Source organism: Chelonoidis abingdonii, chromosome 8 (genome assembly GCF_003597395.2).
Source record: "Chelonoidis abingdonii isolate Lonesome George chromosome 8, CheloAbing_2.0, whole genome shotgun sequence".
NCBI classification, from domain to species: Eukaryota; Metazoa; Chordata; order Testudines; family Testudinidae; genus Chelonoidis; species Chelonoidis abingdonii.
The window spans coordinates 9,248,478-9,276,390 of NC_133776.1; the positions used below are offsets into that span (position 1 = coordinate 9,248,478).

The 27,913-nt window shown below is 43.5% G+C and overlaps 1 protein-coding gene across 1 annotated transcript in view; it reads left to right on the forward strand.

The window, feature by feature from the left end:
• The first annotated feature begins 480 nt into the window (after positions 1-480).
• Positions 481-27,913, forward strand: part of KNG1 (kininogen 1) — a 28,636-nt gene continuing 1,203 nt past the window's right edge. Inside the window, 9 exon segments of the mRNA XM_075068967.1 lie at positions 481-551; positions 6,071-6,230; positions 9,445-9,555; positions 10,104-10,188; positions 14,480-14,652; positions 16,392-16,499; positions 18,539-18,620; positions 20,837-21,009; positions 24,797-24,904. Coding sequence (XP_074925068.1) covers positions 481-551; positions 6,071-6,230; positions 9,445-9,555; positions 10,104-10,188; positions 14,480-14,652; positions 16,392-16,499; positions 18,539-18,620; positions 20,837-21,009; positions 24,797-24,904 — 1,071 coding nt within the window.

Below are 27,913 nucleotides of genomic sequence, written 5' to 3' on the forward strand. Positions count from 1 at the left end.
ATGGCATAGTGGGCTGTAAACATATGCACTGAGGACCAGGTAGCTGCTTTGCAGATTTCGTGAATCGATACTTGTGTCAGAAAGGCAGTCAAAGACGCTTGCACTCTCATCGAATGGGCTGTGAATGCAGGAGCTGGGAACATAGCGAGCTCATAGAGCGTGCGAATACAGTTTGTGATCCAGGATGAGATGCACTGAGAAGATACTGGAAGGCCCTTCATTCTATCTGCTATGGCCGAGAACAGTTGGGTTGATTTGTGAAAAGACCTTGTGCGCTCTATGTAGAATGCTAGAGCTCTTTGAACATCTAGCATGTGCAAGCTCTGCTGCTGCTGCAAACTTGTGTGAGGCTTTGGAAAAAACACAGGTAGGCAGATGTCGTGTCCCATGTGGAACTCGGAGACCACTTTGGGGAGGAATCTAGGGTGCGGTCTAAGTTGTACCTTGTCCTTATGAAACACCATGTAAGGGGGTTCGGAGATGATAGCCTTCAGTTCAGACACTCTCCTCACCAATGTAATGGCCACCAAGAACACTACCTTCCATGAAAGGTAAAGGAGGGAACAAGTGGCCAAGGGCTTGAACGGTGGGGCCATGAGCTTGGAGAGGACCAGGTTCAGATTCCAGGTTGGTACTGGTGGTCGAGAGTAAGCGTATACCCTCTCCAATCCCTTGAGGAAATGCACCACCATGGGATTTGTGAATACTGAGCACCCAGATTCCCCTGGATGGAAAGCTGAGAAGCTGCCAGGTGTACTCTGATGGATGAAAGTGATAGGCCTTGTTGCTTGAGGTCAAGCAGGTAGTCCAGTAACAAACATCTGGGTTCACACCAGAAGAAGAACCTTTTCCACTTGGCCAAGTACATTGACCTAGGGGAAGGCTTCTTGCTGGCAAGAAGTATCTGTCTCACTAGCTGAGAGCACTGGCACTCAATCAAGTTCAGGCATGGAGCTTCCAAGCCATGAACTGCAGGGACTGTAGGTTCAGGTGGAGAAGGCGCCCGTGGTCCTGAGTGATCAAGTCCGGATACAGGGATACGACTATTGGGGTGTCTACTGATAGTTCGAGGAGTGTTGTATACAAAAGTTGATGTGACCAGGACGGGGCAAGCAGGATCACCATTGATCTGTCCCTGCATATCTTGAGCAAGACCCTGTGGATCAGCGGAATTGGAGGGAAGGCATACTTCAGGTCCTCTCCCCACTGTATTAAGAACGCATCAGAGATGGAGCCTGGCTGTGGTTTTGGAATGATCAGAACCGAGGGCACCGTTTGTTGTCCTTGGTGGTGAATAGATTGACTTGGGGATAACCCCACTTTTGGAAAATTGACTGCAGGACATCTGATTGGACTCACAACTTGTGAGCTTGGTAGGACCTGCTGAGGCAATCTGAGGCGTTCGTCACACTGGGGAGGTAGGATGCTTCCAGTTGTATGGACTGGGCAATACAGAAGTCCCAGTGGAGAAGAGCCTCGCACAGAGGGGTGAGGAGCGAGCTCTGCCCTGTTTGTTTATGTAGAACATGACGATGGTGTTGTCTGTCAGGACTGTCATGCTGTGACCTTGCAAAGTGGCGTGAAAGGTTTGACAGGCCAGACGAACCGATCTGAGCTCCTTCAGGTTGATATGGAGGGGTATCTCATCCTGTGTTCACAGACCTTGTGTTCTCAGTTCCCTTAGGTGTGCATCCCAACCCAAATCTGACACATCTGTTACCATCATCAGTGAAGGTTGGGTTGTGACGAAGGGAACTCTGGCACAGACTATGAGTTGGTCCATCCACCGTCGTAGAGACTCTTGGACTTGCCTGGGTACCGTTACTATCATGTCCAGGCTGTCTTGTGCCAGGCGGTACATGATGCGAGCCACACTTGAAGGGGTCTGAGCCTCAATCTGGCATACTTGACTACATAAGTACAGGCTGCCATATGCCCTATTAACTTCAGGCAACCCTTCACGGTTGTGGTGGGGTATTGTAATATCATTTTGACAATTTGTTCTATCGCCTCAAACCTGGGTTCTGGGAGGCTCTCTTTTGTCTGTACTGAGCCCAATACCGCCCCTATGAATTCTATCCTTTGGGTAGGTATGAGTAATGACTTGCTTATGTTGAGAAGGAGACCTAGTCTGTGAAAGGTGTCCCTGACCAGTGTAACATGGGACTGCACCTGCTCTCTGGAGCACCCTGTCAGCAGCCAGTCATCGAGGTATGGGTATACTCGAACCTGTCTTTTGTGTAAAAAAGATGCTACCACTGCCATGCTCTTGGTCCAGTGCCTGGTATAACTTGAGCAGCCTGAGTCGGCTTTAGAGTCTGAGGAGGCTGAAGGGGAGGACCAAGGTGGTGCCAATGATCCTTGTGCCCCTGTGGGGTGCCAAGAGATGCAGGCCGGGGACCGGTGCCAAGAGGATCGGGATAGTGAGCGGGGGCACCGGCTATCTGGACTTCCTAGAGAATACGGTGCCGGGAAAGTGTGGGTGCTGAGGGTGCTTCTTCCTCCAGTGCTGTAACCTCATGTGGGGTTGTCGGTGCCGGGGAGTGGTACTGTGGCAAGCTCGAACGGGAATGGTGCTGTGAGCAGTATCGGCTTGGTGACCTCAAGTGGTGCACCATTGCTGGTATCCCTCTGAGTGGCACCCATCTGGATGGTGCTGAAGGCTTCTCCCCTCATGGGAGGGGATTGGGGCCAACAGTTCAATGAGGTTCTTTACAGCCTCAAATGTGTCAGGCATGGAGAGGGGTTCCAAGACCTCCTCTAGACACTGATCCACGCTGAAGTCGCCGGGCGCTGGACTCAATGGCGCCTGCAGTGCCAGAGTCAACGGTGCTGGCTCTTGATGGGAAACAGAGTTCTGCCTCTCAGTGTAGGAGCCTGTCTGAGTGTCTTGGTCACTCTTTGAAGAGATTGTTCTCTTTCCCCTTTCTTATGCTGCTTGGCCAGTGCCGGGGAGGTTGAGCGGTGCCAGGACTGGTCAGCTTGTTTTGGTGCCTGGGATTTACAGTGCCGTGGATCTCTAGAACCCAGTGCTGGATCCTGCACCAATGCCAGGGCACTGTTCACTGAGGAGCTTGGGCCCAATAAGGGGCAGTCTGAGCCGTTGGTTGTAATGTGGCCTCCATGAGCAGCTGCTTAAGATGAAAGTCTCTCTCTTTCTGAGTTTGAGGCTTAAAGGATTTGTGGGGGTCATAGATTCATAGATTCATAGACTCTAGGACTGGAAGGGACCTCGAGAGGTCATCGAGTCCAGTTCCCTGCCCTTACGGCAGGACCAAATACTGTCTAGACCATCCCGATAGACATTTATCTAACCTATTCTTAAATATCTCCAGAGATGGAGATTCCACAACCTCCCTAGGCAATTTATTCCAGTGTTTAACTACCCTGACAGTTAGGAACTTTTTCCTAATGTCCAACCTAAATCTCCCTTGCTGCAGTTTAAGCCCATTGCTTCTTGTTCTATCATTAGAGGCTAAGGTGAACAAGTTTTCTCCCTCCTCCTGATGACACCCTTTTAGATACCTGAAAACTGCTATCATGTCCCCTCTCAGTCTTCTCTTTTCCAAACTAAATAAACCCAATTCTTTCAGCCTTCCTCCATAGCTCATGTTCTCAAGACCTTTAATCATTCTTGTTGCTCTTCTCTGGACCCTCTCCAATTTCTCCACATCTTTCTTGAAATGCGGTGCCCAGAACTGGACACAATACTCCAGTTGAGGCCTAACCAGCGCAGAGTAGAGTGGAAGAATGACTTCTCGTGTCTTGTTTACAACACACCTGTTAATGCATCCCAGAATCACGTTTGCTTTTTTTGCAACAGTATCACACTGTTGACTCATATTTAGCTTGTGGTCCACTATGACCCCTAGATCTCTTTCTGCCATACTCCTTCCTAGACAGTCTCTTCCCACTCTGTATGTGTGAAACTGATTGTTCCTTCCTAAGTGGAGCACTTTGCATTTGTCTTTATTGAACTTCATCCGGTTTACCTCAGACCATTTCTCCAATTTGTCCAGATCATTTTGAATTTTGACCCTGTCCTCCAAAGCAGTTGCAATCCCTCCCAGTTTGGTATCGTCTGCAAACTTAATAAGCATACTTTCTATGCCAACACCTAAGTCATTGATTAAGATATTGAACAGAGCCGGTCCCAAAACAGACCCCTGCGGAACCCCACTTGTTATACCTTTCCAGCAGGATTGGGAGCCATTAATAACTACTCTCTGAGTACGGTTATCCAGCCAGTTATGCACCCACCTTATAGTAGCCCCATCTAAATTGTATTTGCCTAGTTTATCGATAAGGATATCATGCGAGACCGTATCAAATGCCTTACTAAAGTCTAGGTATACCACATCCACCGCTTCTCCCTTATCCACAAGGCTCGTTATCCTATCAAAGAAAGCTATCAGATTGGTTTGACACGATTTGTTCTTTCGCTGTTGGGCATAGATTTGTGGCAGGTAGTGCAAGCAGCTGGAACTAAATCCCAGTCACCTCTAACTAAACTGTACCTAACTAACTTACTAACTATTTAACAACAAACTGTCTAACTGGTAAAAGTAGAATGCTAAGGGATCACTCACAAGTGAGTGAGCACGTTCCAATGCCGCCACGAACAGTAAGAAGGCACTGAAGGGGGGTTGGGCCGGCAGGGTACTATATACAGTGCCATATGGGTGCCACTCTGCGGGGCTCCTCTGCCATCCTGATGGGAGATGCTAAGGGGAAAAGTTTCCGATGTCCGTGCATGCAGCATCCGCACACCTAATTGGAATGGACGTGAACAAACACTCGAAGAAGAACTAAAGGTTCCAGTCCTGCTGATGACCCAAGCGGATGTAATTATGATGCCACATGATGGACTTTCTCTTTTTTCAGTTTGTTTTTTTTTTAAACCTAGGAAATTACAACAAAAAAAGTTAAAAGACCATTAGGTTGAGTAAGTCACTTCACTTCTCTGTGCCTCATTTTCAGCATATGCTTAATAAGGCTTATCCAGTGCACCAGGGAGTTGTGAGGACTGATTTGCTTATGACCCAGACACAGGATCCACAGAGTTGCAAGCATTGGCACTAGCAGTTCCAATTGCAAGACAAGTGTCAATGATTGTAAAGCATAATTTAAATGTTATTAGTCAGTTATGCACATTTGTGCAGAGTCATTTTTGAAACATGGGCTGCCTTCCCAGCTCTACCATTTTTGCCACCTCACGCAAAAAAAAAAAAAAGCTGCTCGGACCGCCCGGCACATGGATGAAATGCCGCCCCTTAGCACGTTCCGCCCCAGGCACATGTTTCCTCCGCTGGTGCCTGGAGCCGGCCCTGCTTCTTATAAGTCTTGCACCTTATTAGTAAACAGATCCCTGAAGATCACAGTGCCACTGTCTAGAACCAGCACTTGTCTCTGGGACATGACATGACTTTTTGGGTATTTTTATAAGCCTTATGTAATAATTATTTCAGGGTGGGAGTTTTTATATCAAAAAGTAACCAGGAGCGAGAGGGCTACCAAATGTTCTGAGACGTTCTCCTGTGGTCAGGGTCCTATGCTGCTGATACTGGGGATGTGGGGGAGGGATAGCTCAGTGGTTTGAGCATTGGCCTACTAAACCCAGGGTTATAAGTTCAATCCTTGAGGGGGGCTGTTTAGGGATCTAGGGCAAAAGTCTGTCTGGGGATCAGTCCCACTTTGAGGAGGGGGTTGGACTAAATGATCTTCTGAGGTCCCTTCCAATGCTACAATCTAACCCTGTGATTCTAATGTGCAGAGGCTTACCTGTTATCTTGATGGCAGGTGGACAACCTTGGTGTCATTAAAGTGACTGCACAAACTTTGTTTGGATAAACCCAGAGGGTTGTTTGCTAGGCAAACAGGATATGATGAGAGTCCACCCACCCCATTTGCCTGTTTACTTACCGACTGCTTCTGAAAAAAAAACCAAGAGGTTATTAAATCCCTACCAGGGGGTTCCTTTTTCATTTGTGTTTGGAAGAGTCCCCCCATTTCAGGGAGGGCTTCTTTGTCCAGTTATGAAACTTTCCACTGTGCTATTTCTCTGCTGCAGTTTTTTCTCTAGCAGAGCCAAGCCTCTCTCAACCCAGGATGCAGACTGTGATGACCCTGATGTCTTTGAAGCTGTGGATATAGCACTGAGAAAATATAACAGAGAAAAAACAGATGGCAACCAGTTTGCTCTGTACATGGTGATGGAAGCCAAGAGAATTGTAAGTAAACTTTGCAAAATGCATCTTTGAATATTTTTTTTTTACTTATGGCTAGATTCTACCCATCTCCCTCACATGGAATCGCACCTTGGTCTGTATGATGTCTCAATGATATCAAAGGAACTGATTGTAGAGTAAGGTACTAATCACCATGAAAAAGGGTAACAGAATCTGGTTCTGTGTAGTTCTCCTGTTCCTTAATAATAGTGAGCCTTTACTCACACTAGTAAGCAGTTCCTGTCAGTGAGATTACTTCTACCAGGAAATGCTCAGCAAGGTGAGAAAAGGGTTCAAAATCTGGCCCTATGAAAAAAAATTTAAATTCTTGTAATTAGGTCGAGGAAAGTACTAAAAGATCTATGAGTAACGTAGCTCCATTTAAATCAAGGGGGATACTCAAGGAGTAACAAACGACTCAACATGAGAAATGGCATCAGAATCTGGCCCTGTGTTTGCGCTATATGGCAGGGTCTCTCAAGAGCCTTCGCTTGCAGTACTAAAAGGTCAGTAAGTTGCAGGACTAAGTAAGGAAACCTGGTTTCTTTTCACAACTATACCACTGACCCAACACTGTCACCTTACAAAGTCACTATGTGAGGATACTAACATTTACCCGTCATGGGGAAATCTTTGAGGCCTATAGCAGAAGCATACTTATTATTAAAAGAAACTTGATGTGATCTTGTCTTGAAAAAAGCTGGTTGCAATGTGGAAAATCTATTTGGAAATAACTGATTTGACAAATGACAGAAACATTTTGAATCATTTGTGAATATTATGATGGTCTCCAGTCCTGAGTCACATGTCTACCTAAAACATCAATCAGTTTCTTGCTCATATATGGTGACAAGTCTAACAAAAGAGTATTTACTCCTGGGGGCCACACAATAATGATGTTGCTGTAAGGATAATGATAAGCACTATTTTACTTGGGAACAACATTAACATCTTTCTACTGCATTGGATTTTAAAATGTAGATCATCAGAAACATTATATTAATAAGAATATTTAGCACTCAAAGATCTCAAAGCACTTTACCCAGATAAGAAACTGAGCCCAGAGAGGTGAAGTGTCTTGCTCAAGGTCATACAGTAAACCAGTGCTACAGGTGGGACTGGAACCCACATATCCTGACATCTAGACCCCCTTTCTTTAACCACTAGATAACATTGTCTTTTCTGGAAACAGAGTAAAAAATATTGCCTGTGTTTTCTAGACTTGCTATGAACCACTTCCTGCTAGAGAAAGGTGGGTGGAGGGACTTGAAGAGACTCCCAGAGCACAGTATCAAGTACTAAAGTCCCGATTATGCAAACACTGCATTTGTTAATGTTAAGCACATAAGTCCAGTCATCTTCAGTTAGACAACTCACATGTTTAATGTTAAGCACATGCATAAGTCCTTGCAGAATCACAGCCTTAATGATAGCTCATTCCTTTCTAGTCTTCTGGTAATACACATTGTTAATATTCATAACATGCTGGACATTTTAATTTTAATATATACATGTTTATTGCAGTCACTCGTTGCCTTTCCTTATCTAGACACACTGATTTAATTTTACAGAAGATCTGAAGTGAGAATGATGTGTTGCTTTGAATTTTTTATCTGTCTATGTTGGGGGGAGAGAAAGGGAGGAGCAAGAAGGAGGATTGCCAAAGCCCACAAGAGAGATTTGATCTGTTCTTAATTCTTCTTCTAAATACAGTCTAGATTTCTCTTATCACCTGTCCTGTAGTGCTGCATTCATCAAGTAAATGACTTGTTATTATATGTTTATGTACATTAAGTGTTGATAAGATAATTAAACATAAAGGCTGTCTAGTGGAAGATTGAGCCTGCCATAATTAAAGACATAGCTGGTGGCAATAATAATGAAATTAATTAATATACCTATCTTGTGGAACTGGAAGGGATCCTGAAAGGTCATGGAGTCCAGCCCCCTGCCTTCACTAGTAGGACCAAGTACTGATTTTGCTTCAAGTCCCTAAGTGGCTCCCTTAAGGGCTGAGCTCATAACCCTGGGTTTAGCAGGCCAATGCTCAAACCACTGAGCTATCCCGCCCCCCATCAAAATGACAAACAACATAACATAGGGAGCCAGCCCTTTCTCTCATTTACATCTGTTACTTGCCAAAGTAAAGTTATTCCAGATTTACACCAGTGTAACAGAAAGCAGAATTTGGCCCATTATGGGCTAGCTCCTCAGCTGATATAAATTGGCATAGCTCCATTAAGGTCAATGACTCAACCTGAGGATTCAGTCCATTGTGTTTTTTTCATCCTGCTTTATAGCCTGTGGAAATTATTTCATGCATCACTGAGCTGGAGCTGCTATTTTGTGCACAACAGGAAGTGAGAAAGAACACTGGGCCAAATTCTGCTCTCAGTAACACCAGTGCAAATCCATCATAATTCCACTAAAATCAATTAGACTTTAACAGAGTTAACTGTGGTATAATGAAGACAATAATTCTCTTGCTATATCCAATTGAAACTGCAAGGAGAGTTTAATTCTGCTGAATGTAATTCCCCATGTTCAAATTTGGCCAAGAACAGAAGTTAATATAATAACTCATCTTTTATTATTAAATGTCGCAGGATTCCTAGTGACTAAAAATGGCCATCCAAAAGATACATCTTCAAGAACTGCAGTGCCTTCTGATGCCACCTGAGGGCATTGATTCACCATTGAATTTGGAGGGTAGGAGGAAGTGCCTCCTACTGAATTACCAACATCACATTAACAGCATCTCAAGGATTTTCTCAGAAGGATCCATCCCATCCTTCTACCGACCAGCCCCAACTATTATTAATAAAGGCTGACACAAGCACAACCCAATATGGTAGAGCTGCAGACAACCTAAGCAGCAGCTTATATTTGCTGAATCAGAGAGCACTTGAAATACTAGGATACAAAGGAGTTGAAAACATGGCTGCTTTCTTGCACTATTTTTTCATCCTAGAGACAGTATGTGGAACAACCTAGGCAGTGGCTAAATAGAACAAATGATATAATTAGATATGGTAATTACTGAATCAGAAAGATTTTGAAGATCTGCTCAATGAAGACATTAGCTAATTTAAAGCACACTTTTATCATTCCTTGCTCTACACAGTTCAGTGTGAAAGCCCTTTGAAACCCTTATCCCCTCTAATGACTTGCTGTCTTATCACTATGCAAATGATGACTTGCATCTTGTTTTCTCCAGGCAGGCCCTGGCAAACAGTTCTTTGTGATGTACCGAATAAGAGAGAGCTCTTGTGCTGTTGGGGGAGATAAACTCTGGCACAATTGTGATTACAGAGCATCTGCAGAAGCTGTAAGTGGCTGTCTTCTTTTAAAAAATTCTATATATGGAAGTAGCAATGTAACCAGTAAGATACCAGACTCTTGGCGACAGAGTGCACTTCTGCTATAAGTGACTCTGAAAATGGTATTGTGGGGTTCCATATTTATTGCTTCTCACTGGAGTTGCAGAAGAAATGTGCTCAGTTTACAAGTAAAATGATGCAGCCTGATTCTCCTCTCACTTATTCCTAACTGATAGCCATTCAAACCCAACCTGGTGTCTGAGAGTCAAGCTGGGCAATCCCTTCTTGCATGCTATGACAGCAATTAAGGTCCTGCAGGCCAAGTCATGCCCTCATTCACAACTGTACAACTCTTGTTGCTGTCAATGGGATTGCACAGGTGTAAATGCTATTAGTTTGTATTCCTTTTGTCCACTAAACATTGGTTACACTTCCCAGCTGTGTTTTATTTATTGCAATAAACTACCACAGGAGTATTTCATAGCAATAAATATGGTGCTAACTGCATTTCCGCATTAGGTGGCTTAAAGACAAATGGTGTCATCTATGTTTGTAGGAATCAGGTGAATGTAAAGCTCAAGTTTATGTTGACAAGACTGAGAAAATCAGTAATGTTACACAGGAATGCAGAATTATCCCAGGTATGTAACTGCTCAGACTGGCATTATATAGTTGTATTGAATAAAATGAACAACTACAAACTGCAAAATAACTTTGTTGAGATTTCCAGGTGATTTTAAATTGTTGTTTTCCGTGTTGTTGTAGCTGTGTTGGTCCCAGGATATGAGACAGAAAAATAAGGTGGGTGACGTAATATATTTTATTGGACCAACTTCTGCTGGTGGACAGGACAAACTTTTGAGCTTCACAGAGCTCTTCCTCAGGTCTAGAGAAGGTCACCAGAGTTACCAAACTAAACACATGGTGGGACAGATTGTTAAGCATAAAGTTGGGCTCCTGGCCAACAGCTGTTGCTCTCCAGCCATCCAGCTCTGAAGGCACCTCTGCCACCAGCTGCAGCGCAGAAGAAAGGGAAGCAGTATCGCAACCCCCTCTACAATAATCTTGTGACTCCTCCCCACCCCTCTCCCCCGCAACTCCTTTTTGGGTCAGTACCCCTACAATTACACACTGTGAAATTTCAGATTTAAATATCTGCAAATATGAAATTTATTATTTTTTAAATCCTATGATTGTCAAATTCCACAATATGGACTGTAAGTTTGGTAGGGCCCTAGTCATGAAACCAGTGCCTCTGTTAAGTCCCGGCTTCTTAGTGTCTAACAGAGTTATGAATTTAAGTTCTCAGGCTCATCTTCTGGAGATGTTGTGCATGTTTCCTTTGAGAATGAGGACTGATAGGTCAGCTGTGGAGCAATTCTTTGTGAAAAATGTTCGCCTATGGGTGATAAGGTGTTTTTGTCTTTTATCATTTTTCTGTGTGAGTTCATTCAAGAGCATAGTGACTGTCTGGTTTCATCCACATAGTTGTTGTGGGGCATTTGATGCACTGGATGAGATACACCACATGTTGTGATAGGCAGATGAAGGACCAGTGGATCTTGAAAGGTATATTGTGAGGGTACTGACCAACATAACCATGGAGAGATCTTCGTAGGTTTTCCATCTGTTGCTCTAAAAGGATCTGGTGCTGCCTTGAGTTGACATGTCCTGGCCTGTGGGGAGCTTGCCTCTAATGATGAGTTTGGGGGTTATTTGAAGGCCAGAAGAGGTGGTTCAGGAAAGATTTCTTTCAGGATATGGTCCCCATCAAGTATGGGTTGTAATTGTTTGATGATAATCCATATGGGTTCTAGTGTCTGGTAGCAGTTAACAACTGAAAGTGTGCAATTAGTGGGTATTTTTTTTTCTGTTCCCCAAAGTATTTGGGTGACTCATTCCATGATGCAATCTACTTCTCTGGCAGAGTGTCCTTGTTTAGTGAAAGTAAGACAAAGTGTGCTCCAAAGACAGTAGCACACCTCCAGAGGGAGGTGCACCACAGCCTGTTTGGGGAGGCTTTGCCTCCCTGGCCTCTTATACCTCACTTAAGAGCATATTCTCTGCTCTCCACCGACAGAAGTTGTTCCAAGAAAAGAGATTACCTCACCTATCTTGTTTTTCAGGTAACTTTAAAGGTAGGAGCCTGCATCACTCTATTCATAATCTCACAAGTTATTTTCCACAGACTACTACATGTTAAAAATGAAATTCCACTCCACTTTCTTATGCAAGCATGTGTTGTGCCAATGGAACACTGAAAGTTGCTGTTAAAAATACCTATTATCATGTAATGAAAACCAGAGTCATGGGTGACATGTGACTCCCGCATCTGGGGAGGCTGGGTCTGAGTGCCAGAAACTCCCTAAAAGTGTGGGGGGGCCACTGGTATCCAGAGTGTGGTCCTGCTCCACCCTGAGGCCCACCCCCACTCCACCCCAGACCCTGCTCATGCTTGGCCCCTCCCCCAAAAACCCTCCCATACCCACTGTTCTCAACTCTCTGCTCCATCCCTCACTGAGGGTCCCCCTGCCCACACCTCTCTGCCTCTGGGGGTGAAGAGGTGCAAGCAGCAGGCAGCGGGCCATGGAGAAGGGGTGAAGAGATGACAGGCAGATGGGTGGGCCATGGGGGAAGCAAAGGAGAAGTGCAAGCAGTGAGTATCTCAGGAAAAAGGTAGAGCAGGGACAAGAAGAGCAGCAGTGTAGTCAGGACCACGGGGGAAAAGCGGGACACAGGAGAGGGGTCTTGGGGTATAGCATGGACGGGGCACCCTTCCAGTGGCTGCACTCCAAAGATGGCGTGCCAGCAGCACGCCTCCAAAGGGCGGTGTCCCACATCCTGTTTGGTGAGGCCTAGCCTCCCTGGCCTCTTATACCTGCTGCTCATGACCAGAGTCTGCATGAAGAATGTGTTTTAATCCTTTACATTTCAGCTAAATCAAAACTGATTTTCACTGGACCAAGGTACATCTGTGACCTATGGACTGGATATCCCCCAAATTATAAGTCTCTATCCCCACCCCCTGAGGCACAACAGATGTTCAAATAAAGGTAGCAAAAAGCTTTGCTACAGGGCAAAAATGTATCTTTTTTTCACTTTCTTCATATTCAAAAATGGCTGAACTGGTTTTGCTCAAACTTACTCCCCCCAACCCCCCCCCCCAATGACTCTTCTGACTGAGTAAAAAATGAGGAAAAATTCATCCCAAAAAGTAAAAGTCTGTCAGGATTATAATAATCTGAAAAAGGCCCTATGGAATGGAAATGTTTAGGCAACCTTAACCCTAGTTGGTGCCACATGGTCTGCTTATAATCAGCACATCCCCCCTCCCCAACCCCGCCCCTCCCCCGTATGTGGTGATTAAATCTATGTGTAAACTCCTGTACTAGAAACAAGTTGCAATGATTGAAAGCATCACAGCAGAGATTCTTTCTTCCAGTGTCCATGTTTTACTACCAACTACATCATATTTTGTTTCAGTTGCATTTGTAAGGCAACGGTGACATCTAGTTGCCAGGAAGGTTAATAAGCGGGATGTGCGTTCCTTGGTTAACTCAAGGAAGGGATGGTTTTGAAAGCTGAAAATCCACATTTGAATTGAATATATCAGCTGTGCAGCATCAGAGGCACAGCTGCAGTTTTGCAAAAAGTGTAGATGTTCTTCACTGCTCGTGAGAAGAGCTAAAATTGTGACTAAGGCCACAGTCGCTTTAGAACAGGATGTGCTGGATGTTTTTGGGCATTCTGATTTGTGACTGCACACAATGACAATAAGGTCAGCTACACTGGTGTAAAGGAGGAGTAGGTAAATTACTTACAGAGGAGTTACTGCAGATTTACACTGGTGAGAGCAAAATGTTGTCCAATGATCCCCACAGGAAGAGGTAAACAATCAGATCAGTCTGGTGAAGGATTTCACAGCTCAGTCTCTAATGAGTAATATATTGCTCAGCCTTCACTAGTAGAACTTGTCCTTAAAGAGATATTGGGCCAGTTCCTTGGCTAGTGTAAATTGGCATCGTTCCCACCAGCAGGGGATCTGGCCCACAGATTTTACTTAAATTCCATAGAGATCTGATATTGTCTCACGTTGATTCTCAAGGTCACTGAATTATGAAATTAATTTATGCACTGAACTATGAAATTAATTTATGAAAATCCAACTCCTGCTTACAAGGCAGGAAAGGGGGTTAATAAGATTAGTGGCAGGGAACAGAATCTGGAGCCTCCTCCTTCCAGATTGCCTATTCAAATCCAGCCCAGCTTGGCGGTGCCTGAAAGTTGATTCCACTTAGTAGGTGGTGGGCAGCCTACGCTGGGGCAATTCAGACAATGCATCTGAAGAGTAGCTGGACCTGCATCTGTAGGGGAGATCTGAATCATGATGGCCCACCTCAAAAGGTGCCATCTGAAATTGTAATGTCAAGTTTTCCATTGCAGTGTGGTGTGGAGTACAAGCTGCTGCACATTGACTATGAACTCTCTGGTAAAAACCACAACCTCCTGGGGTATCTCCCTTCACTGTAGCTGCTGGCTGGGGCTGATGGATGACTTCCTCTGTTGCACAGTTTCAAAGCTGCATGCTGTATTTTCACATTAAAAGTAGAGAAGAGCCAGAAACTAAACTTTAGATCCAAAGACTCCTGAACTTGGGTGGGTGAAGGTTTTGGCATCTGAACTCAGATCTGGATCCAGATGTTAAAGGTGCCCCAAACAACTATATTGAACTGAGCCAAAAAGTCTGGTTCTGAACACGGGGGGCTGAAATCTGGATCTGTATTTTGCTGCTCAAGCTCTTTGCCAATCAAAAGGAATGAGAATTCTTCCTTAAACTCTCTCGCTTGTTCACAAAAAAATTGGGAGCTAAACAACTGAGGCTATTTTATTAAGCAAAAAGCTGAATGTTTGGTTGGTTTGTATTTTTTTCAGTTGAAGGAAAGGTGAATCTTTCCCATGTCCCGTGTCTTGGATGCTATCATCCCATACCGGGGGACAGCCTACAATTGTTACCCATTTTGAGATATGCTATTCGGATCTTTAATAAACAGAGTGACCAATCTTCCCTTTTTGAAGTTGGTGAAGTAATAAAAGCCTCCAGGCAGGTTTGTATATCAGATTTTTTTCTTTATTTTATAAAAGATATAAAAAACCAAAGTACCTTCTATCTACCTGTAGTTAGTTCCATTTTATGATAGTAAAATATGTAATATAAAAATAACAATTTTAACTTCTATAGATGGGGACACTGAGGGACAAAAGGCTAAATGCCTGGGTTTTTTTCAGTGGTTTTACACTGGCTTCTGAACATAGTTTGTCCTTGTCTCCAGTTTCAACTAAAGTGTTCAGCACTGGTACAGCTGTACACCTCACCAACGTATATCGTCAGCAATTGGTATATTTTGTGGTTTAGACAAGGCTAAAGAAAGAAAATGTTCAGAAAAATAAAAAGCCCACACTCTGGCTGTGAGACAGAAGTGGATTTTTCATTTTGATCTTCAGTGGGAATTTTGAGTGTACAAGGAATGCACATTCAAGTCCTCAAAGTTCCATGTCAACTTGTGTTCCATGAAAGGGTTACATGTCTGTGCCAGGGACTCAGCTTAGGCATCGGTATGAGAGAGCTCTAAGATATGTTTCTGATTTGATTTTAAGTATTATATAACTTAACGCAATCTAAGTTTACTTTCCTTTGCATATTTTAATCCATTTATCTTTTTGTATTGTTCCACAAGTCAGTTTGAGCAACAGTTTAACTTGCTCAAAATATCATGAACCAAATCAATTTTATTAAGAAACCAATTTCCACTCTTTATTTGTTAATGGCATTGATCACCTTAGCTGCAAGACACAGGGGCCTACACATTCCGTAATCCAAGGGGGGCTGCAGCGGAGCAGCTGGAGAGGGGATTGCTATACCACCTACGCACTCTAAACAGTCTTCATGTCAGACTAGAATAAATTAAAGGATTTCATTGAGATGGACTGAGGAAGGAATATTATGTGTATTTATGTTGATCCGGCATCCCTATCACTTCTGCATATGGGCCCTGACCCAAAATCCATTGAAGTCAATGGGATTTTAGTCTGCTGTGATACAGAGTGGATAAGCTACTCTGCTGTTCCGTGAGTTGGGTGCAGTAGTCACAAACAGTGAGCTGCATCCTGGGTCCAGGCTGGGGGATGGATTTTGCCTCCCCCGCCCCCTTTCCAGAACTTCACTTGCATAAAGTCGGAGTATTTGGGATTTATGTGGATTACATAAACTGCACCCTTACAGCAGATATTATTGGAAGTTGCCATTTAACAAACAAGAAAGTGACTAAAATCCTGAACAAGACAGAAGAAAATGCCCACAGCATGAAACAATTCTTAGTAAATAATAATGGCAGCACACCTGTTAATAAATGACACCTACAACTCAAAGTTGCATTATTCAGATATTGTTATGCCATGTGCTATACCTAAGATCATAGAAATTGCCACACCAGATCAAACCAGTATCCTCTAGTCCAGTAGCCAGTATCAGACACTTCAAAGGAAGATGTAAGAAACCTTGCACTGTGAAGTGGGTGGGGGAGGGGATTGGAATCTGAACCTGGATCTGGTTACAAATTTAACAGCTAGCTCCTATGATTCAGTTTACCCTACTGTAAAATGAGAAGAATAATTTCCTGCTGCACTGAGCTGTTGTGTGGCTTAATGAGTGCGGAGCAATGTGAAACCCTTGGATGGAAGGCATTACAGATGGGCAAAGTATTATCCTCTTGCTATTTATTTGGTGATTTTATTTAATTCAATATGTATTTGAAATAAAAAACTATCTCCTAAATATTTGTTTCAGGTGGTGGCTGGATGGAATTATGCAGTTGAATATGAAGTCAAGGAGACTAGTTGCACCAAGAGTAATTTTCAGGATTTAAGTCCTGAATGCAAACCCATTGTTGGAGGTGTAAGTGGTGGTCATGTACAGTTTATCAAAACAGCTTCTTATGTTGGTAATTAATTACTAAGATTTTGATTCAGCAAAGCATTTAAGCACCTGCTTAACTTAAGGTATGTCTATACTGCGGCTGGTCCATGCCAGCTGATGAAGCTTGGGCCGCAAGGCTATAAAACTGCAGCATAATTGTCCAGGCTCTGGCTGGGTCCAGAGCTCAGGTCCCAGCCCGAGCCCAAACGTCTACACTGCAATTTTATAGCCCCACAGTCTGAGCCCCGCAAGCTCAAGTCAGCTGACAAAGGTCAGCCATGGGTGTTTTATTGCAGCGTAGCCATAATCTTAAAGACAATGGAATTTAACCACAGGCTTAAAAGTTAAACATGTGCTTAAGTGCCATGTTCCTTAGGAATGGATTTCAGTACATGTTTAAGACCTTTGCTGAATCAAAGCCTAAAAAGGTCATGCCCCTGAAATGTTGCAAATTCTCTTATGCAGCCTGGCCAAGGGACCTGCGCTGAGAGAGCAGTAATGTGGAAATTAAAATGCTTCAGGCAAATATTTCTTACGAAAAGCAAGTTGCTAAATTACTGTTATCCGCACTGCAGTCTGTATGGGAAAACTTCTAAGGATATGATACATAAATACACATGCTCCAGCTAGGCTGTGCCATAAGTTACCAACTGCCTTGGTTATAGGTACATCTTTCAGGAGAATGGTTGCAATAGTCATTCTTTTTCTCCCCAACTGGGGCTAGTGGTGGCAAAAATTGTCTTGTGGATGAAAAAGACCATGCTACCAAAACTCATATTTCACCAAAAACTACTTGTTCCAAACAAGCGCCTCCACAGAATACCATTCCTGTTACTCATGGGTACCTTGAGAATGCTACTCAATTTTAGAAGTGTTGATGGAAAGGATAAGAAATGACTGCATAGTGAAAGTCTGACTCTGCCCCCCTCTTCTATCTGGATTCAATTTCTGGCTCTGACACTGACCTGCTCTTTAACATTCAACAAGTCACTTAACCCGTCTGAGCTTCAGTTTCCCCATCTGTCAAATGGAATATCTGCCTATGTCACACGTATTCAGGAGGGCTACCAGTAATGGCATGTAAGATTGACCCACAAATGGCCTGTAAGACTGGGCCTTAGCCATATAATACCTGAACCATTGAACTTAGCTGCCCATTGGTAGGTATTAGCAGGATAAGCAAGTCCCTTCAGCACATTTCCAGTAGTTCTGAATTGCTGTCTTATGCTGCAGGTTTTATTAGTGTACGCCCCGGAAATTGTTCACAGCAGTATTAGAAAGACTGGCCCCTCAGGGTATGTCTACGCTTCAGTGTAAGCCCAGAGTTTGAACTTGGGCTCAAGCCTAACTCCCCTTCTGTCTGACCACAAATCGCACTCACCCAAGGCTCGGACCCAGGCTCCCAGAACCTCATGGACATGACTCCAGTGGGCCTGCATCTAGACAGCAAAGAAATGGGGCTTGAATCCTGGGTTCTGGCTTGACTCAGGCCCTCCATGCCTGGGGGGTCCTGAGCCCTGGGTTAGCATGATTTGTGTGTAGACAGAAGAGGGTAAGGCTTGAGCCTGAGTTTGAACCCTGGTCTTACACTGCAGTATAGACATCCCCCAAGGGTATGATTCTGTAGGTACTAAGCATTCTGACCTCCCATTGAAGTCAAAGGGAGTTGTTCAGTACCTTTCAGGACCAAGTCAAAACCGGTCCCATTAATCTTTTATCAAAATCTATCTATAAAGAGCTCTTTCCATTTTCTCAAGAGGATTTCCCAAGATCATCTTTTCTCCTGATCAGAAAACACTGAACCTGATTTTGATCTCATTCACACTAGCGTAGATCAGGAGAAAAGTCACTGGAGACAATGGAGACCGACCAATGTAAAAGACAGCACAAGTAGGTCTCTCATCTCTCTGCACAACCCAGCGTTTGTTTGCTGTGAAGGAGGGCATCAAGATATTTACAAATGTGCTTGTTAAGTATTTCTAAGAGAAAACAACAAGCTTTTTTTCCCCCCAACTCAGCATGTAGGTACCTGTGAAGCCAAGGCCTATGTGGATCTTAATAACACAATTGTGGATGTTGCACAGAAATGCAAGTTTCCAGGTATGTGACAACCATCTGTCAATTCACAAATGTTAACAGTTGGTTGCAATTACAAACTGAAGAACAACAAAAATGCCAAGGAACTAAAAAAATCATGGAAGGGGAAAAGCTACTCTGCTGGCACAGCAAAACAATAAGGCCTTTTTCCCCCACAATGGAATATTAACAGATAATTTTCTCATTTCCTACAAGTATTGAAAATGCAGGGGAAAGGTCTCTTCTCTGATCTTTACATTGCCATATGTCTATGGCATGTGAAGCTGGCCGCTGAACCCTGAATGGGGATCAGCAGGGTTGAGCTCAAGGTCAAACCTACCATGAAGATCAGCAAGGCAGCTCAGAGAGTATACTTCTCCCTCTAAACTTTATTTACAGATAAAATAAACACCACTATTTCTTTCCTCCACCATCACCACTATCACATATCACAGATATCCTTTAAAGAGAAGTTATTGTCACATAGTATCTTCAGTAAGCAGTTTTGTCTGTTGTGTTTCCAAAAGAACTATATTTTCCCAGGAGCTCTGATCTATCCCTCTAAATAGAAGTAGAGCTGCGGTGGGTCTCAATCAGGGGTACATGTACCCTGGGGGTATGCAGAGGTCTTCTGGGGGTATATCATCTAGATCAGGGGTTCTCAACCATTTTCTTGCTGAGGCCCACACCAATATTCTATAAAAACTCCACCGCCCACCTGTGCCACATACCTGGTTTTCTACATATAAAAGCCAGGGCCAGCATTAAGGGGTAGCAAGCAAAGCAATTGCCTGGGGCCCCATGCCACAGAGGCCCCCACAAAGCTACGTTGCTCAGGGTTTGACTTCAGCCCTGTGTGGTGGGGCTCAGGGCCCCAGGCTTCAGCCCCATGTGATGGGGTTTTAGCTTTTTGCCCTCGGCCCCAGTGAGTCTAACGCTGGCCCTGCTTGGCGGCCCCCCAGGGGGCCCTGGACCGCTGGTTGAGATATTTGCCTAGTTTTACAATAAGCTACATTAAAGGCACTATTGAAATCAGCACAAACTAAAATTTCATACAAACAATGACTGGTTTATACAGCTCTATATACTATACACTGAAATGTAAGCACAATAGTATATTCCAATCAATTTATTTTATAATTATATGTCAAACATGAGAAAGTACGCAATTTTTCAGTAAGTGTGTGCTGTGCCACTTGTATTTTTATGTCTGATTTTGTAAGCAAGTTGTTTTTAAGTGAGGTGAAACTGGGCTACGCAAGAAAAATCAGACTCCTGCAAGGGGTACAGTAGCCTGGAAAGGTTGAGAACCACCGATTTAAAGAACTTTCACAAAGATACAGATATATGAAGAAAGGGGGAAAAAAAGGCATAGAGGAACAATCCCTTTAACATGCACAAATTATTACTCCACATTCACAACGTGATTTTGTATGTATATCACCTCCTTAAATCAAAGAACCATAGCCGCTTTGGCTGGTGCTCTCAGAGCCTGTCAACTGGACTCAAGAATTCATCTAGCACTATCGCTGTTTTTATTTCATGTTACATCACTGTACTTCATTTGATTTCTTAAATTTGATAACTTGAAAACAATTTCTTTTCAGGAGTAAATTATCCCACCTACACCTGATGCATTATTACTCAGCACCATACTTCTGACAAGACCATTTTATTTGTTGTCACTTCTCTTTAGTCTTCTGTTAGGACACAGATTGTTACCATTCCAAGACTTTAGATCTGCAGGTACAGGGTCACTACATGTATCATGTGTTGCTTCCTCACCCATTCAGAGACTTGTTTTGCTTCAAGGAATGATTATGTAATTCTTCAAACTACAATCACTCATTGCACATAGTGTGCACTCATAGATTTCAGGGATGAAAGGAGCCTCCTGTTTCCTCTAGTACAGCCCATCACCCCATTTCAGATGTTTCTCCTCTAACAGTCCACTTGCCACCCTCAATTTGTACTCTCATTTCAATGAGGAGCAGTGTATTGATCAAATGCACTGTTTGACCCTCGGTGCCTAAATTCTGCTTTCTCCTGAACACCTCATTGATGTTACAACACAAAGATCTATCAAATCAAGCCCCAAAATATTTTAGGTCCCACCCTAGCAGACTCAAACACAGCCAGGCCTGGCAGAGGGAGACTTCTCCCTCAATGGTTCGCCTAAGCCCAATGCACACTGAATCGTTTGTTCCTTAGATTTACTTGAAACCTGATGTTTCTTTCAGTTGATGAAACTGCACCTCCTCGCATTTCCATTTGTGCTGGCTGTCCAAAGCCCATCCCAACTAACAGTACAGAATTGGAGGAACCACTGAGAGCTTCCCTTGAGAAGTATAACGAAGAGAGCAATGATGTCTTCTATTATAAAGCTGAAGCAATATCACATGCCACCGTGCAGGTTGGGATTCCTCTTTCCTTTTCATGTTCAATTTCATTTAGGACCACCTCTCAATATTTCTTAGAGATGGGCCAAGGATATGGTGATGCCAGGGCTCAGAGCTGAATCAGAGTTAAGGTTTAGATTTGGGTTTGAAATCTTGGGAGCTATCTGCCCAAGTGTTTTATACCACTTTGATCACCAGGGTATCTGAATGCCCGTTCTTGCAAATTTCAGCCATCTTAGGATGCATCCAAAAGGATTCCCCGCCCCCCAACCCCGCAAAAATCCATCAACATATTTTTTTGTCTTATCTGGACCCAAAACAATAGGGCAGGATTCCAATTAAGGAATCTGATGTTTGTTACACCCCTCTTCTTTACCAAACCTTTTGGCATCATTTCATACGGCATCAGAAATAGAAAAGACCTATGAGTAAGATCATCTAGTCCATCCTCCAGGTCAGCATTCTATACCATATATTCTCTGTCTATCCTATAGTAGATTTTAAAATCCCAAGCAATTGAGCCTTCACTGTTTTTCCTTGAGACTCTGTTAACTTACACCCTGAGTAACGCTCCAGAGCAGTGGTGGGCAATCTGCGGCCGATGGGCCCATCACAGTAATCCGCAGGTGGGCCGCAAGACAGTGTTTATGCTGACGGTCTGCAGGCACAGCCGCCCACAGCTCCCAATGGCTGCAGTTTGCCGTTCCCAGGCAATAGGAGCTGCAGGAACTAGGGTTGTTGATTAATCCCAGTTAACTCAAGCAATTAACTCAAAATTAATTGTGATAAAAAAATTAATTGCAATTAATTGCACTGTTAAACAATAGAATACCAATTGAAATTTATTAAATTTTTTTGGATGTTTTTCTACCTTTTCAAATATATTAATTTCTATTTCAACACAGAATACAAAGTGTACAGTGCTCACTTTATATTATTTTTATTACAAATATTTGTCCTGTAAAAATGATAAACAAAAAGAAGTATTTTTCAATTCACCTCATACAAGTACTGTAATGCAATAGCTTTATCATGAAAGTTTAACTTACAAATGTAGGGGAGTTTTTTGTTACATAACTGCACTCAAAAACAAAACAATGTAAAACTTTAGAGCCTACAAGTCCACTCAGTTCTACTGCTCATTCAGCCAGTCTCTAAGACTGGAATGGTGTCTGAAGCATGAAGGGGCATACGAATGTTTAGCATATCTGGCACGTAAATACCTTGCAACGCTGGCTACAAAAGTGCCATGTGAACGCCTGCTCTCACTTTCAGGTGACACTGTAAATAAGAAGCAGGCAGCAGTATCTCCTGTAAATGCAAACAAACTTGTTTGTCTGGGTGATTGGCTGAAGTAGGACTGAGTGGACTTGTAGGCTCTAAAGCAGGGCTGGGCAAACTTTTTGGCCCAAGGGCCACATCTGGGTATGCAAATTGTATGATGGGCCATGAATGTTGACAAAATTGGGGTTGGGATGCAGGAAGGGGTGAGGGCTCCAGCTGGAGGTGCAGGCTCTAAAGTGTAGCTGGGGATGAGGGGTTTGAGGTGCAGGAGGGTGCTCTGTGCTGGGACCAAGGGGTTCGGAGGGTGGGAGCAGGATCAGGGCTGAGGCAGAAGGTTGGGGCACGGGAGGGACTCAGGGGTGCAGACTCCAGGCAGCACTTACTTCAAGCAGCTCCTGGAAGCAGCAGCATGTCCAGGGGCAGCTCTGTTTTTTTCCACCCTAAGCACGGCAGTCATATGGATTCACCAGCGTTTCTGCGAGTGATCTGATGGTCCCTCACCTTTGCATACCCGCCACCAAATTGCCACCGAAACCACAGGACCGGCAGATCTCCTGCAGGCATGCCACCGAAGGCTGCCTGACTGCTGCCCTCATGGCGACCAGCATGTCGCCCCCCCAGGCATGCGCTTGCTGCACTGGTGCCTGGAGCTGCCCCTGGGCATGTCTCCCATCCGGCTCCTACGCAGAGCTGCAGTCAGGTGGCTTTGTGCACTGCCCCGTCTGCAGATGCCACTCCTACAGATCCCACTGGCCACAGTTCCCAGCCAACGGGAGCTGCAGGGGCAGCACCTGGGGCGGGAACAGCTTGTAGCGCCCCCTGTCTGCCTCTACGCATAAGAGCCGGATAGGGGACATGCCGCTGCTTCTGGGAGCCTCGCAGATCCGCAGCATACCCACACAGAGCAGCCCCCGACCCTGTTCTCCACCTGGAGCGCAGGAGTGAGGCAAGCCCCTGACCCCACTCCCCAGGGAGAGTTTGAGGGCCAGATTAAATTGGCTGGTGGGCCGGATGTGGTCCGGGAGCTGTAGTTTGCCCACCCCTGCTCTAAAGTTTTACATTTGTTTTATTTTGAATGCAGGGGTTTTTTGTACATAACTCTACATTAATAAGTTCAGCTTACACAATAAAGAGATTGCACTACAGAACTTATATTAGGTGAATTGAAAAATACTATTTCTTTTGTTTTTTACAGTGCAAATATTTGTAATCAAAAATATAAAGTGAGCACTGTACACTTTGTATTCTGTGTTGTAACTGAGATCAATATATTTGAAAATGTAGAAAGCATCAAAAAATATTTAAATAAATGTTATTCTATTATTGTTTAACACCGCAATTAATTGTGCAATTGAGAATAATTTTTTGAATTGTGCGATTAATCATGATTTTTTAATCACTTGACAGCCCTAGTTTACACATGATATATGATTAAAACAAAACAATCCTCATCTTCTCCACTTCAACAAAAATATCAGCCTCAATGCCCTGACTGTTTGCCTCTCCCCCAAAAGTTTGTGTGCCTCTTCCACATTGCTCCAGACACATGGTTCACCCTTCCTGAGCTGGTCTGAAAGGTCTGTATCCACACTCTCCTCATTGACGTGCTTCCTTATTGATCTGTTCCAGCGCTCACTGAAGTCAATGGAAACTCCATTACCTCAGTGGGCACTGGATCAGGCCCCAAGGCCCAACTCTTCTGTGAAGCCAACACAGAATTAGCCAGCTAACTGATTTGTTAAATAATAGCATGATATTAAAAACACTTCTAGCCCGCTATGGCATGTACTAGTCTCGCAGAGCAATCTACATTATCTTCTTGATCTTACCTGTGCTTCCTTCTTCAACTCTGTCTCTATTGTCTAGAAGCCTCCTTGTTATATCATGAATGAAATCAGTATATAAATAGTTTCAGGGAAGGAAAGGTGGGTGAAATCTTGGCCCCATTGAAATCCGTGATAAACTCCCACTGACTTCAGTGGAGCCAGAATTTCACCCCGTGTGTGTTGTTTCTACTCTGAGGTGCCTACCACCCTCTGAGATGTGGTAAAAAATACCACCTAATAACAACAAATCAACTGTCCCAGGCACACTAATGAACCATTACAGTTCAGCTCTTTAATGTGTTTGGCAAATAGTTTGTTTTTTCACTGAGATTATATTTATCAGACTCTTAATTTTACCTCACCCAACTTCCTTTCCCTTATATTTGGCTCCCTACAGTGGTATCTCTTAATGATTTCCTTCGTTAATAATGAGATTACTGCAGTCATGCAGTAAAACAAAGCCAGACTTGTTCACATTCTTTTGATCTTTCTGTTTCCTCCAATTTCAGTGCTATGATGATTTTTGAGTAAAGAAGATTGTCACTTTTACTGTGAAAGGGTTTTGTTTGTGTGTGTTTTATGCACATACCCCTGGTGGGAAGGTGTTAAGTTTTTAGAGCACTGTCTTTTCTGTAAACCTCTTGTAATAAAGACACATTTAATGACAAAAATCTTCTTACTGCTTTTTCAGGTGGTTGCTGGACTAAATTATAACATAACATTTAGAATCAGGAAGACGAACTGCTCAAAGACAGTTGTCGAGAAACTGAGTGAAGATTGTGTTGCAACAATAGACGGTGTAAGTCAGGGGTCCCCAATGCGATACCCGGGGCATCTATCTGTGCCTGCCTCTTGGCCGCCGGACAAGCCATCAATAAGTGTCACCACCAAAATGCTGCTGATTTTCAGCCTCTTGATGACGCTACTTCTCAGCAGCATTTCAGCGATGACGCTTCTTGGCATTGCCGCTTCTCGGCGGCATTTTGGCGGCTGCTTGTCCGGCAGCCATGCTCCTCAGTGGCTAGTCGTCTGGCGCCCGCTACATGGGATTGGGATGCTGTAGACCACCAAGTCAGAGGGATGGTTCCAAATTGATCCAATTGAATTGCACCAGAGATGATCATGTTGGTTTAAAAAAATAAATAAATAAATAACCCTCACCAAACCAGCAACCTGGGTTTGGTGTTATTTAATAAAAACTTCAATTGGTCTTTGCTACCACTAGTCAGCCAGATCAATAAATGCTAGTCATTCCTCAATAAACTGAGGGAGTTTTCTCTCCTAGTATTATCTTTACCTTTATCCTTAGCTCTGTGTGTGACCCAAGATATTGCCAAGGACAGCAGAAAGAGTTGCTTCGGTGGAGTCACTCCAACTGCACAATCTGTCTGCTTAATGCAAAGCTAATTGGATATTTTTTGACCATTTTATGGGTTGTGGATTCAAAAAAGAAAGGGGAGGAGGGTACTACCAGGATGCGGGCAGGCTGATGTTGCTGGAGTGGAGTGCTCCTATGGCTAGGGGCTGGCATACTTGGGGCAAAGGGAGGTATGCCAGTTGGCTGCTGTTGGGGTCGAACGATGGGTTAGGGCTGCTGGAGAGAGCACTCCTAAGGTTGGGGAAGAGGGCCTGGTCAGGGGGATGGTGCTGATGGGACTGTTTGTAGCAGAGTGGTAGTGGGTGGATCTCCCCACCACACACACACCTTTTCCCACCTGGAAGAGCTCATTTCTAAGGGTTGAAAAATACTATGGCAAGGGGCAGTAAAGTCAGTTCCATCGAGGCACCCAGTAACAAAGGCCACTTTTGACAAGTTTGACCTTAACCTCTCTGTACCTCAACTTCCCCATCTTAAATAGCAATAACGACATCAACATTTACCTACCCTCAGGGGTGCTATGAGGATTACTTAGCTAATGCTTATAAAATACTTTTGGAGATGAAAAGTGCTGAGAATTAGCGTTCTGAGTTGAACAGATAAGACAGATGGATTCCACAGATATTCACATAAAGCTCCAAATATAATAAGGTCTTTAAAAGGGTCACTAAAATTGTATAGCCTTATTCATACATAAGTCTGTTCCCATATTTGTGACATATTGTTGTTTTAAGAGCCCATGTTGGCTTTATTTATTTGTTTGTTTTTTTTTATTTGGTGACAGAAACCTTTGCAATGCACAGCACAAGTTTACATGATACCCTGGACAAAGGCAATACACCCTAAGGTTAGATGCACCGAAGAGGAGGTACGAATTCTCAATAAATATATTATTTCATTTCAGACTACTTACAACTCTATATGTGAAATTTGTAGTGGGGAAATATTTGTATCCCTTTGTCTCCCAAAACATCCAGTTCTCAGATTAGCTCATATTTTGTATTTTTAAAGAAAGGGAAATTGTCACTTTTAATCATCTTAGTAATGTGACCATTCCTCTCACCCTCTGACCTCAGTGACCCAGTCTCAACTAATGCAATGCATGAGGTGAGACGCTGGGCTAAGTAAGGATACGTCTACACTGCATCCGGAAGCAAGCCTCACAGCCCAAGTCATAACATCAAAGCACTGTCTACACAGATATTTTCAAAGCAGTAGCAGGAGTCCTGCTAACACAAGACTCTGGTCCTGGACTGGGAAGCTCACTTCCAGATGCAGTTTAGACATACACTAAGAAACTGCAGAAGGTGCAGAATAAGAAAGCAACATTACCATGAGTATAAAGACTATTCTGCCTGCCTGATGATTCGTTCTTTGCAGGATCTGTCATGCCCAATTCTGTGAGATGCTGAGCACCGTCAGTCTCCATAGACATCTATGTTGATTGAGTTTGCAAACTGTGTTGGACAGGAACCAAACCATGTTGGATATTTGATGTGGAAAGAGCAATAAACTTCTGTGGGTCAGATGAATAGATATTCTTACAAAGGGTGTCCTATATTAGTTTAGACAGAGAGGAAGACGTTTTGGTCACCTGGTATCAAACACAGAAGTTTTGTAGCATAGACATTAACCTATGTTTATTATTCTCTAGTAACCTCATACAATACAGATCTTCAAACCAGAAGCTAAAAATTCAATAAGTAATACTTCACCTAATAAAATAATCCAGGTCTTTGTTTCATCCTTGCTTTAAGACTAGACTGAAGTGTGCATCACAATCCTTCCTCAATACGATATTCTGTGCTTATAAAGGAAGCATGTTCCAGAATTCAAAAGTATTGTTCACAGTCTAAAACCAACGTATACACTTATAAAGCGTGTCAGCACTTGTCGTACTGTACTGTACTATCCTATCCTAAAGGTGGCTGGATTTCAGTGATGAGTGAAGCGTTTTCTTTAGCTAGAATCTCTAAAATACTATGAAGTGCTATTATCACTCTTATAGATACACATGGCTGTCCAGCTTATTTCATGAGATCTCTTAACAATATATTTTTGTTAACTGATTGACATTTACACATAATCTGCAATTTGCTAGTTCTCAAATATTTGAAACTAAGGCAGGCAGTCAACAAAGAATGCCCCCCCCCCTCTGGTTCACCCTAGTATCTGCTGCACCCATGTTCATTTCCACGTCTATGTTCATGTCTTGTTCCACATCTAATATCATGTCTTGTGGCCCCTGTTCATGTGCTGCGTTCATGCTTAACATCTTTTTCTTGGCCTGGAGAGGCTTTGTTCGTTCTCTAGGTCCTTTTCATTTTTAATTTGGGGTGTATGTTGATGTTTAGCTTCAACAACTAGAGATCGGAAAGGAGTTTAAAGCCGTTGGAGCCTTTCTTATCCCTTAACAGACGCATATTGGAC